This window comes from Leuciscus leuciscus (assembly GCF_965113295.1).
Source record: "Leuciscus leuciscus genome assembly, chromosome: 24".
In the NCBI taxonomy this organism is placed as follows: Eukaryota; Metazoa; Chordata; class Actinopteri; order Cypriniformes; family Leuciscidae; genus Leuciscus; species Leuciscus leuciscus.
The window spans coordinates 28806447-28820623 of NC_138723.1; the positions used below are offsets into that span (position 1 = coordinate 28806447).

General features: G+C 34.6%; 1 protein-coding gene across 1 annotated transcript in view; it reads left to right on the plus strand.

The window, feature by feature from the left end:
- Nucleotides 1-9220, plus strand: part of LOC309489291 (myosin-IIIb) — a 47459-nt gene extending 38239 nt beyond the window's left edge. Inside the window, exons 26-32 of the mRNA XM_082157949.1 lie at nt 90-179; nt 3462-3627; nt 3704-4045; nt 5633-5702; nt 7564-8036; nt 8659-8776; nt 8878-9220. Of these exons, the coding sequence (XP_082014075.1) occupies nt 90-179; nt 3462-3627; nt 3704-4045; nt 5633-5702; nt 7564-7571 (676 nt within the window). The 3' untranslated portion in view covers nt 7572-8036; nt 8659-8776; nt 8878-9220. The remainder of the gene's footprint in view (nt 1-89; nt 180-3461; nt 3628-3703; nt 4046-5632; nt 5703-7563; nt 8037-8658; nt 8777-8877) is intronic.
- Nucleotides 9221-14177: the final 4957 nt, after the last annotated feature.

Consider the following 14177-nt stretch of genomic DNA (forward strand, 5'->3'; position numbering starts at 1 on the left):
ATGAACTACTGATTAGTCCAATCAATTCTCTATTGTAGTGAAAATGGGAATATATTTATTATGTGCTGATTGTAACTTTGGTTTCTCAGACAAGCAGAAGATCTCCTGATCGACAAACCTCTCGGCTGCTTCTTGGTGCGTGTCGGTGAAAGCCGGGAGGGTTACACTCTGACCTTTAGGTACGTGCTACTGTATGCTATGGCAAAACTGAATTATATATGTCAAAATCAACATGTTAGTCAACCACTAAAGGTGCTTTTATTGTGTTAACCCTTACATTGTGTTCTGGTCATTTTAATACTAGGGCTGGGATATAAAATCGATTACAGAATCAATATTAATTCAAATTAAATTGCATTCTTTTTGTCCTTGCTTATAGATGAGGTTGACAGAAGTTAGCCACTTTTGTTCCAACAGAGGATGAAATGTGTCGTTATCATAGACTGTAAAACAAATCGTTGTTATCTGAGTGTTAAGTGTTGTAATATCCCTTTCAAGTGGACGTGTGGAAGCGACGTGAGACTGAAAGCACTGAAAAGCCCTCGCGCTACTCATATGCTGAGAGAGAGATAAGACAGTAGAGCTGCACGATTCATCTTTGAAAGACTGATCTCGATTCAAACACCCACGCGATCTTCTTCCGTTTCGTCTGTCTATTAAACCTTTGACAAAATCATATTACAACATTCAAATTTGTGTTGCCGCTGAGAGTGTAGTCATGAAACAGCAGTCTGTCTTTGCAAAACTCTTAATAGTATCATTATTTCTGTGATACATAGCCTACAATAGTTCAATTTATTATAGAAGTAAAGTTTTATTAAAGATGTTAAAATATAAACACTGATGTCTACGATAGCGATCAAAATGGAGTAAATCAGCTTTTGGTAGAAACTTGGCGCTTAAAATAACGCATTTCTCGTTTACATTGTTTCACCTCTAGGTGGCGACGAGTGACTGTTAAAAAATATATTTGTTATTGAATCATTTATTCAAGAGAATGTAGTCTTGTATGATGATGAAATAAAAGTGATGAATTGTTTTTGTAAATATGACTCGTCTTATACATCATGTACAGTCTGTATAAGTGTATGATTTAACTTTTACCCATGGTTTAGTGTTAAACGAAATTGTCGAATAGCGAATCGCAATACTTGTAGAATCTTAATACTTGTAGAATCTTAATTTTTTAAAAAAAAATCGCAATACATATCGTATGGACATCCAAGTGTTGTGATAGTATCGAATCGGGAGATAGGTGTATCGTCCCAGCCCTAGAAAATACTATTTAATGTTATCGAATTGGACTAAAACGTACTGACTTTGCTCACACCGGGTATAACAACTTCCCATAACAAAAAAAAATTAAGTACAAAATAAATAAATATATGTATGTATATATGTATATGTTTTTATATACCATAAAAACTTAAACTTGCATGGTGTAAATGTACATGATAATTGAATTTCAGCAGCACAATATGATGCTTTTTATTTAAATTTAAAATTGTTTATATATTTTTACATTACTGTTGTATTATTATTATTAATTTATATGAAAAGCTATGCATTTTTATTGTTATTGTTATCATTAATATTGATGTAACATAAGTCCATTGAAGGCAAGCTTGACGAACCCAAGTGCAGTTTATTTAACAAAAAGTGACTAAACTTGAACAGACTTGAACATGAATCATGAACAGAAACTTGCCAACAGCGGATTATATTGAACAAAGCTAGACATGAGACAAGGGTACCGTGAGGGCAATTTATACACAAGTACTAATGACTATCAAGGGACACCTGTGAACAATCAAACAATGAACAATAAAGGCTTGTTGAACTTCATGCAGCGTTGCGCACACCGATCGGCGGCTGACCTGAAGCAGTGCGCGCCGGTTAGAAATGTTGTCCGACTTGAGACCGCGCCGGGCCATGTGACTGTGACGTATACCATCATAGTACCGCGAGAGCAGCGGCTGATTCATTCAGTGCAGCGTCTCCAGAAGCGGCTGCTAACAGCTCTGGGCTGCGTTCCAGTCCACTTTAGATATGCACTTGCGAACTTCCCTAAGCACTTCCCCTCGGGGGAATCCCTGCCGCCATTTTGAAGTGCGTTCCACTTCGTGAAGTGGATGAGGGAAGTTTATATGGACAGACCCTCGTTCCCTCGATTTTGACAGAGAGTCTACTTCATATGTACACTTCAGGCACCTATATGTCCCTCAATGCAGTACGATTGTGACGTCACCTCAAATCTCGTCTAATCGCCACCACAACAAACAACTCTAATATATTTTTTTTTTTTTATTTTTATTTAAAACAACTCAAACACACCTATATATATTTGTATGCTGCATTAAACAAATTCTTAAAGGGAAAAAAATGTAAATAATAAATCAACTCCAAGTGATCTTGAAAATGTTTAGGATGTTCCAGTTCAGCCAATTGCAGCCCACTCGTGCATCGTAAGCAGTGACGCACATCCGAGTGAACGAGACGGAGGGAAGTTAGCGAGTGAAGGGCATGACAGTTTTGGACTGGAATGTAGCTCTGATGACGACACCGCTGTTTCACGATTGGCCGGATTCAGCACATGACAATGATCACGTGTTTCGTGTTTATTCGGACACCTTCATTTACACTAATGCTAACAAATCAGCATTTTAGTAAAATCTCTTTTCATGTAGTCGCGATATTATATTGTCATGTTTATCTAAATAAAACACAAAAAAGTCCACTAATACTGTTCACTTGAAGGAGTGAATGAAAATAAGTGAATTCGGACAGCCGTCGAGCGTACATCGGCTGTACACTCGTTATCGCGGTGCAATATGGGATTGAATGAGTGCACTCAATAATGTCCACTATGGTTTCGGACACCACTGCAAATGGCTGTCCTCTCAAATAATGCCCTATTTGAGGGTATAGGGGACGATTTTTGGATTCAGCCCATGATTATGAAAACTACAAAATAAAAGACATGAAAACATAAACATGAAACAAAACTAATGTGACAATTCAAATATTTCATTTGTCTATATAAAACACATTTTATGTATGTTTACCTTTTTTATTATTAATAATATGATTATAAATAGTCAAATTTATTTATATAAAAATAGTAACAATAAATAAAATATAGAATAATATTGATGATTATACTTTATCATCAAATATTTTAAAAGTGTAATTATATAAATAATAATAATGAATACATATGAATAAATCTAAATAAATTGTATCAATTATTAATAACAATGATGATTTATGATAATGTGCAAAAACTAATATGCAAAATTCTATTTATTTTTCTAAATTCTATTTAATTTAATTCTATAAAAAATTTAATTCTAAAATTTATTTTATTTATTTTATATTGTTGTTGTTTGTTTAATTCATTATTGTTGCTAATTTTATTTATTTATTTGAAACATGTCTCTGGTTCTGTTTCTCTATAACAGGGGTGCCGATCGCTGCCGTCACTACATGGTGGAGATGCAGAACAATGGGAAGTATGTGATCCTCGGGGAGGACCGGGCTCATTCCTCTCTCATAGACCTGGTCCAGTTCCACAGTCAGGTGGGCATCAAGCCCTTCATGGAGCTGCTCACGGCGCCCTGTGGTCAGGTGGGTGTGCGTCACTCGTGGAAGGGCTTTCACTTCTCTTCTGTGTGGTATAAAGATGGAGTGTGTGTGTCTGCAGATGTGTGATCGGGAGCCAGACTATGAGGAGCTCAAAGCTCTTACATCATCATCATCATCATCATCATCGGAGAGCAGCGCTGTGGTTCATGCTGAGGACATGGACCCGTGTTCAAATAAAGTGCATGTACAGATGCAGAGACTCTTCCTGCCGCCTGGAGGAAACTCAAACGTTGAGTCGCACAAACCCCCGGTGCTCAAACGCATATCTGACCGGCGCAGACGGGTCGAGGCCGCACAGGTGGAGCACAAGGACGACGACCCGAACCTCGAGAGCAGGCCGTTCCCTCGACTCTACCCGTCCATACGACTGGCCATGAGGGAAATCCAGCAGATCCAACAGGTACAAACACACAAAACATATAGAAGATATATAGATTGGCACACTCTGTACTCCAGTGAATAGTTCTCAGGGTGGCTTTACATATATGTGTTTATTCAGTTTGTATACACATAAACCTCAAGCTTAGACTAGGGGGGGAATTAAATAAAGCTATTATAACATTTGCACCTTTATTGGCAACACCCCCATGTTGTCACTCTATATGGGGTAAGTTGTCACAATGGGAACCTGCTATTTGACAGACTTTCAGATATATATAACACTGGGGAAGGAAAAAAAAAGACAATGGGAAAAAGAAAATATATTGTGTAAATATATTTTTTATTTTTTTATTTGTGTGTATGTATGTATATATGTGTGTGTGTGTGTGTGTACACACACACTGTGTAAATAAAATAAATATAGTATATACTTATACTATTTATAAGTTTAAATAGTATAATGATTAATTGTAATATGCAAAAACTAATATCCAAAATTATTTATTTTTTTAATTTGTTAGGTTATTTAGTACCATTGATATACTATTATATTTTGAATTAGACTATTTTTCTGTTTTCACTTTCATTTTATTAGTTTAGTTTTGAGCTATTGGCGCTTTTCCACCACACAGTGCCAGCTCGACTCGCCTTTGTTTGGTTTTCCACTGTGTAAAAGTTGTACCTGTACCTGCTTCCAGGTACTTTTTTTCGTATCACCTCCGGCGAGGTTCTGAGCGAGCTGAGGCGATACTAAAATGTGATGTGAAAACACGGCAGACTGCTGATTGGTCAGAGAGAATCGTCACTATTCACTGCGTCATCATTGCACGTGCCAGACGGAGTATCTTGAATAAAAAACAGCAAAAACAAAAACATCCAAAAAACAGCATACACTCGATTTCCTCCATTGTCCTGTGTGTGTGTGTGTGTGTGTGGGTAGCGGGTGTGTGTCGCGTAGAAGATTAAGTCACAGCAGTTTCCTGCGGCGTCGCTATGATGACCAGGTACTATTGTGGAGGTACTATCTGCAATGGAAAACGGAGAGAAAAGCGAACCGAGCCGAGTTGAGCTGGTACTGGTAATGGAAAAGCGCCATTAGTGTAGATAGTTTTGTTAATTTTTTTTTTTTTTTTTTTTTTACACTTCAAGTTAAATATACTGGTATTTTATTTCAGTTAACGTATATATATTTTATTTCAAGTAACAAGTTTTTAATGTATAAAATATATAATATTAATACGATAATAACCCTGATCTGTATAATATTTCTTTGTTATTTTAGTAGTTTTTTTTTTTTTTTTTTGGTCCTTAATTTAAATCCTGTTATTCAAACAAAATCACACAATATTTCACCTCGATTGCGTAACAAACTGTTTTCCTGCCAGAAAAGCCTCATTTCTGTGCCGAAGGGGAAATGCCACCTTGTTAGTGTGAGCTGAAGAGCCTGTGGATTGACATTTTGATGTGTGTTTGCTTTTGTTCAGACAAAAGAACATTGAACTTGTATTATTTTCCCAAGTGAACTCAGATGTTCCCTAGTCTGGAATTTTCACCGGCTTTCATGTCATCTCTTAACATGTTGTTTCAAATCCCATGTCTTTCCCAGCACTTCCAGCAGAGCCAAGAACAGATCCAAGTCCCCTCCGGCAAACCCTTGAACTCGTGGAAGAAGACGGGTGAGTCCTGAATCAATCTTTATTATGTTTCTTTTCATAACTCTTTTCAATGTCTTTCATTCATGAACAACCCATATGTATGGAAGCCCTGAAACGCAACAAAAAAAAAAAAAAAATCCGTAAAAAACAATCTAGTATTTCGCGAATAAAGCCGAAACATTTCGCGAATAAAGCCGAAACATTTCGCGGATAAAGCCGAAACATTTCGCGAATAAAGCCGAAACATTTCGCGAATAAAGCCGAAACATTTCGCGGATAAAGCCGAAACATTTCGCGAATAAAGCCGAAACATTTCGCGAATAAAGCCGAAACATTTCGCGGATAAAGCCGAAACATTTCGCGAATAAAGCCGAAACATTTCGCGAATAAAGCCGAAACATTTCGCGAATAAAGCCGAAACATTTCGCGAATAAAGCCGAAACATTTCGCGAATAAAGCCGAAACATTTCGCGAATAAAGCCGAAACATTTCGCGAATAAAGCCGAAACATTTCGCGAATAACGCCGAAACATTTCGCGAATAAAGCCGAAACATTTCGCGAATAAAGCCGAAACATTTCGCGAATAAAGCCGAAACATTTCGCGAATAAAGCCGAAACATTTCGCGAATAAAGCCGAAACATTTCGCGAATAAAGCCGAAACATTTCGCGAATAAAGCCGAAACATTTCGCGAATAAAGCCGAAACATTTCGCGAATAAAACCGAAACATGCATTACCATGGCTTTGCCTATAGACGAGCACACAAGACTCCGCCGGAGTAGGTTCACAATCTGATCGACGCTTTATGTGGCAGTGTTTTGACGTGTTTTCGTGCTCGTCTATAATAGGCAACACTATCTGGGTCGAGAACACTTAACAGTAACCGCACTGTCTCCCTCTTCACCATACGTTCTGGATACATTTTAAGTGCATCATTCTGTATCCAATCATTTGGCCGGATCCTGTGATTTCCTCAAATATAATAACCACTGGTGGTGGTTGAGGAGAGATTCCCTGAAATGATTGTAAAGCGCTTTTAAGTGTAGGCTTACAGTAGACATATGAAAGCGCTATTTAAATGCCTCATTCATGCATTCATTCATTCATTCATAAAGCTGGATATCTTGATCCAGTCTGAAAAGTGTTTTCGCCTGTAGGCTGAAGTCTATTCCGGCGCAGTATATTTTACAACGTCCTAATGCCATGTTGGTAGACCTGTAGAATTTCCTTTTGTTGAAAGCCCAGATAAAAGTAAAAAGCTATTATTTTGTGTAGATCCAGTTTACACACACACACACACACGCACGCACACGCATGAACGCCTGTGCGGCAATGTGAAATAACGGCAAGCGCACAAAATTTCTACGGAAGACTTTATTCTCAAAATATTTCGGCTTTAATCTCAAAATATTTCGACTTTAATCTCAAAATATTTCGACTTGAATCATTACCGCAATGTAAAAATAAATAAATCCGGAAGCCCTGAAAAAAATCCCCCCCAAAAAATAAAAATCTAGTATTTCGAGAATAAAGTCGAAATACTAGATTTTTTTTTTTTTTTTTTTTTTTTTTACGGATTTTTTTCAGGGCTTCCGGATTTATTTATTTTTACGTTGCGGTTCAGGGCTTCCGTACATATGACTTCCTTGAAACATAAAAGAAGATCCAAAGCATCTCCTGTGCCCTCCAGTGTAGTGACAGTAAATGTGCACTCATACCGAATGCAACTTCATATGATGCAGTGCAAGTGGATAAAGATCATTTTTAGTTTATTATATGCTGAAAATTTTCACACAAATCCAATTTGATGGTGTGTTTTTCCGCATTTTTGCAGTTTTGAGTGAATTTATTTATTTAATCAAATGCATTTCTGTCTTTCAGATGCATGAAACTGTGGAGAATGAAACTACAGATGTTCTTGATGCTGCTATCCATTTTTTTTATTTTTTTTGGTTTATGTAAATGTGAAATTTGAATGTAGTTACAGTGAAAACTACAGTGATTTAAAGCAATTTTAACTTAATTTTTATTGTTGGTTGTAATTTTATTTAATGTAAATTATGCTGTTTTAGGTGATTGAATAAATGATTGTTTCATACACTCTCTTCTCTGTTTTTGAACGCATTAATGAAAATCACTGCACTTTTGTGCCACATTCAGCCTCAAGAGTTTAGTGTTTATTGTCTGTCACACAAGCTGATGAATGTGTGCTCTAATAGGAGGAGCTTTAACAGCTCATATAAGAGTGATCAGAGTCTCAGGTCTGGCAGGATTTACAGGGAATCTCACTGATCTTCAGATGGATCTCGTAGTGCTCGTGATTTTACTGTCCATCACCTTCAGCGCCGTTCAAGGTAATACTGAGGGTTACTGCAAATCACATTCATGTTTACATTCATTAGGGTTGTTGCAAATTCACATTCATTTGCTTCAGATTAAGATTAAGGATGGATAGTTTTGCATAACATTTTTTTTATATAGCCTACATATTTTTTTATATTGTGTGTGTGTGTGTGTATGTATGTTTGTATGTATGTATGTATGTATGTGTATATATATATATATATATATATATATATATATATATATATATATAAATAAATAAATAAATAATATATAGACACACACACATAAATAGATATAGATAGATAAATATACACTTACATTTATGGATGGATAGGTTTATATATATTTATATTCAAGATAAAACAGTGGGAATAAATATACATTTTATCTATTTTATTTATATATATATTATATAAAACCTGTGTGTATGTATGTGTGTATATATATATATATATATATATATGTATATATATGTATTTAATTTTTTTTATACTGCAGGAATTAATCTTTTGGTCTTTCAAATGCCATTAATACCTCTGAAATATGCAGCATATAGAATATTGATGCATGCATGTCTTATTGCATTTATCAGTGTTAGTGGTGGATGGTGTTTTTGGTTGTGATTTCCAGGTGCCACGCCCAAATGTTGTGTTCAAACGACTAAAAAGTTTCCTTTGGAAGTTCTGCGGAAGGTCCTGAAATACGACGTCCAGACGGACCAAGGAGTGTGTGCGATTGATGCCCTCGTGTGAGTTATTTATATTTCATGTCTTCTGAATTCTGAATTTCTGAAGGATCATTAAAGCAGAGAATAGCCCATGTGTCAATCATATAAACCTCCCGTTTCAGATTGTATACCAAAGACAAGAAATACTGTGCAACACCCAAGCTGGAGAAAATTCTGAAAGTGGTTCTGTCCAAATCGAGGAACGGTCACGGTTCTGCTGCTTGAATGGGATCAGAGGATATAATGCATCATAAACATGTATAAAACTAAAAGATGCATTTACTTTCTTCTGTAACACTTTATTATAAGGTGACAGTTACATGTTACATATACTTACTATAGTAATAACAGTAAATTATGCATAATTACAAGTATCTAACCATACATGTAGTTAATAATTACTACTACTTATTTGTAATTATACTGTAAGAACATCCTTAAAATAAAGTGCAACCCTTTCTTCTGTGTGCATGTTTTTCTACATTAACTTGCTTAACTGGGTTACTTTGCATAATGTCTTGAACACATTTTGTTTAATGCTTTATAACTGCTTTCTTACAACAAAATAAAGATGTTTTTTCTCATGCTTTAAAATATACTTTGTATTATGTTTTATATATTATGTAATGCTTTTGAGTATGAGAAAGGCAAATTATCAATATTTTTACTTAATGGTAAAGTTTAAAATAAATATCAACAGCACATCTTGAGTTATGGTTCAATTAAAGGGCTGTTACCTGTTAGTGTGATTGATGAAGGTACTTTGGATTTTTCTATTTAAACAAGGGTCTATAATGAAAAAAACTAAGATATTTACAAATTATATCTAGGCTATATATATATATATATACACACACACAAGTTAACAATGAGCAATATACAGCATTTCTTAATCTTTGTTAGATTAACAAAAAATACAAATACCGGTAGTTTGTTCTTAGTTCGCAGTACATTAATGTTAATTACATTAGACATTATTAGTATATAATAAAAATAATAAAAAAAAACATTTTAAGGCGACATGAATACATTTTTGTTGTTAGTTCATATTAATACCAAGAGAATTGTTTCCACCCATTTTTATTAACTACTGTTAATAATCTTTCGGAAGGTTTTACTGTTACTGAAATACATGTAGCATAAGCAGTAACTTTTACAAAAAGGTCCCATTAATATTAGTAATACATTAACAAATATTATATAACACTGAGCAATACTTTTTTACACTTCATTCATCTTTGTTAATGTTAGTTAATACAAATAGAGCTGTTTATATAAAATGTTCGCTCAGGTCTATTAAATAATATTAACTGATAGAACTTTTGATTTTAATAATGTGTAGATACACTTTAAGTCTTGCTTTCTGAAAATGTAGTTCATTTGCTTGGTGACGCTGATCTATTAGCAAATGTTAAAATTAACATTAAAGGTATGTTGAAAATTAAAAACATTTAAATCTTGAGTCAATACATCATCAATCCTCCTTCCGAAAAGGGGTTTTGTCGTACCCTGATTCACTATATTAAGCCTGCTGTTATACGTGTTTATTACACCGGGCGGGATGGTTTTCGCGGGAAATTGCGTAGACATTTTGCGTAGACATCACTCGCCGTTCGCGTCGCGCGTCACTTCTTCGACACCCGTGTGGTGTGGGAATGCCATAGGTTTCAATTACTCAACAGTTGAGTACGGTATTTTATTGAAGATATAAATTGCCATATGTAGAACTCATTGTTAGAGATCATCAAGCATAATCTAATGTGAAGATCATTTCATTATGGTTGTTGTAGCGCTGTGCTGGGATTTTATTTAAGTAGCAGCCTACCTTATAATGGCTATAACTACAGTAACGTCTTCAACTTGAGATCATTTCTATTTAAACTAGTTATATCTCTTAAGCCTAGAAGTTAATGTTTTATGAGCAGTAGGAATATATATATATTTTCAGTTATGAGAAGAAAAAAAACATATTCATCCGCATAGTCACGCAAAGCCGAAGCACAACCACAACAAAGTTCTTCCGCATAATGCATGGTTTTGTGTTTTTAACGGCATGAGGGCCAAACGTTACTAAATGCTTTACAAGTATTTTTATTTTTTTCATTGTTAATTCATGTTAACTAATGAAACTTTTTTTGTAAAGCGTTTCCCCGTAAATTGAATCTGGACTTGAGAAGACAATAATGACGACACGAGATACAAGGCATATTTTTATTTCTAAAAAAAGTTAATTCACACCACATAGAGCGCATTAAATCACTGTCAAACCATTTCACAGTTTACGTCAGATGCGTTTACAGACGTTCGGCTTCCCCTTCATTATAGTTACTATCCAGAATCAGAGGTTTTTAATGGACACAGAGTCTAAAGACAATGAACAATGACGATAAATCACTCAGGATCCAAGTTTTCATAATAAAATGTGGTCCAGGTTTTAACAAACAGTTGACTAAATATAAAGCAAGATAAGCCTTTTTTAGATCACCACATGTGTTCAGCTTCACTACATATGTATTTCACATTCAGTGGGTTTATATGGATTATTTTGGCACATTACTTTTGCAGATGTTTTTTCTATATTTCACACAGACGTGTTATAGACGCTGCGCTTTGAGCTTTACATGAAGCAGAACCACTGACCGTCAGAATAACACACAGCTCTCAAACACACCAACAAAAAAGGTCACTTTTGTTAAACCCAAATCAACAAACAAGTGAGTCAAGAAAACATGTCTTATCGCAGTCAAACACAACACTAATTAAATCAAATAAATGTGATTCAAAATAAATAGTTGGCACATAAAACTGAATTAGCCTTTGCACTGGTTAACCTCGACTATAAAACCTTCCCATTACTAAGATTGGCACAGTGCTTTCTAACTAGACATAACTAATGACCAGTGCGGTTTACTTCATCATGAAGGAGGTGAAGAGAAACTAATGTTATCATCAAGGAGAGTTACTTGATTGTCTTCTGACTGGTTGTTGGGTATGAACCAATATTATGAAAATTAAGTGACAGTGAAGCAGAATTGGGGCTGGTCGATATATTGAATATTGGTGATATTATCATGATAATCACAATACAGGTGAAACTCGAAAAATTTGAGTATCATGCAAAAGTTATAATTTTGATGATTATCATACAAGCTTATGAAAACCCCAAATTCAGAATCTCAGAAAATTATGAATTTTACATTTAAAAAAAAGATTGTAAATACAGAAATGTCGGCCCTCTGAAAAGTATAATCATGCATATGTATATAGTTATATATACTAAATATATTAGTTTCACCTTTTAACTTGAATTACTGAAGTACACTAACTTTTGCACGATATTCATATTTTTCGAGTTTCACCTGTATAAAATTACAGAACATTGTGAATATCGAATATTGTTGAAAATTAAGATTAATAAAAAGAAGTGAGTGGTCACTAGGTCTGTTTTTTTGCACTAAACATTTTTAATGGGCTTTGAATCAGTAGCTGTTCTGTCCAAATCTTGGTTGTTTTGTTCTTTTCATTGGGGCAAAAAAGAAAGAAAAAAAAAAAAAGAAAAAAAAGAAAATTCACCAATTTTAATTATTCTATAGCCAATGACAAAATATTGAGATGTAAATTATTGCCAATTTTGAAAGATATTGCGATATCAAATTTGTCAGGTGCAATCGTCCAAACAGAGTCGATCATTAAAACACGTGCTGCTTATTCAAACACAAATGACACTTTCTGATCTTTAATTTCTTTAATGGACACATGTTCTCGATATACCGATTAGTATAGATGAGAATAATTTTGTTGTTTCGAACAGAGATCATGATTCTCCCATGACTGTGAAAAGACACCTTAACCAAAATAACATGTAATTTACTAGATTGCTGTGGTCGATTTAAAATATTTAATTAATCTGAATAATAAAAAAAAAAAAAGTTTAAATGAATGATTCAATGACTCACTCATAAATACTTAACTTGTTTCATTACTGGATGAATCAGTGTTTTTGGATGAATCTTTTGAATGAATGATTCAAAGACAAATTTTTTAACAGTCACGTGTCGCCACCTACTGGTGTAACGATGTAATCGATAGTTATTTGAAGCGCCAAGTTACTTTCAAAAGGTGATTTGCTCTATTTGGATCGCTACTGTACATCAGTGTTTATATCTGAACTATATTCTGAACTACAAATATTCAATAATTTGAATATTTGTAACAGAAATAATGACACTATGGTTGAAAAGACTGAATATACATGACAACGACTCTCTCTGGCTCAGCGGCAGCTCCAACACAAATCTGAATGTTCACTACATCATGCAGCTCTAGTTAACGAATCATCTTGTAATGAATGTCACTTCAGTTCTACTTTCCGAGTATGAATTATCATGTGAAGTAAAAGACGGAACAATATAAATGCAAGCACTGTAAAAGGTTTTGCCACAAACTCAACTAGCGATCACGAGACGGCTTTTCACCGCGACGAGAAATATCGTCTCGTTTTAATATCGCGAGATCTCGTCACACCCCTACTGAAAATAGAATTAAGAAAATTAAATTAAGAAAATATGAAATAAAATAATGACATAAAAAATAAAATCCCCTTATTTATTATTACCCTTTCAAAAAATAAAATAGCACCACCTAAAATACATAAGATTTTATTTTGAAAGGAAAGATTTATGGGTATCTTTTATTTTTTATTTTTTTTTAAGTAGTATATTGAAGTAGAATTCAGTCATAATTTACTCCCACTCCAAACCTACAGCGTATGGATTTATTTATTCTATGGAACCATTCAATAATAAAAATAACACAAAATCAAATCGAATAAAAAATAAAATCCTCTTAAATATTACTACCCTTTTCAGGTAATAATTTAAGTAAATATTTTATTATTTTTTTTCATTATTTTTTGTGTGTGTGTGTTATTTTATTTAAAGGAACACTCCACCGTTTTTTGAAATAGGGCTTGTTGACCTTCTTTCCTACATTTAGATAGGTGGGCAAATGCATTTTTGTCTCAGTGCATGCATTGTTTTAGTTTGACAGGGTCGGCTTGAACTTAGCTTAGCATAATGAATGGAATCCTTTGTTGCCAGCTAGCATGTCCTGAGTAAAAGTGATAAAAAAAATAAAATAAAACCCACCTAATTACTTCTTGTGGCCTGCGTATTCACAACGAGTACAAATAGAGATGCAGATTAACACTAGGCGATTTCCTAGGCAGATATTGACTTGGGACTATATTAGGGGGAAGCACAGGCGAAGCACTGCTACTTGGGCGCAGAGATATCACGCGACACATGAAATCCCACGACTTCCGTCAACATATCGGCGTGCAACGTGCCAAAAAACGGAAGAACAACATACCGGCGTGACCTGCACCGAGTGTCTTCGCTTTTGGATTGTTTATTTTGAGAAG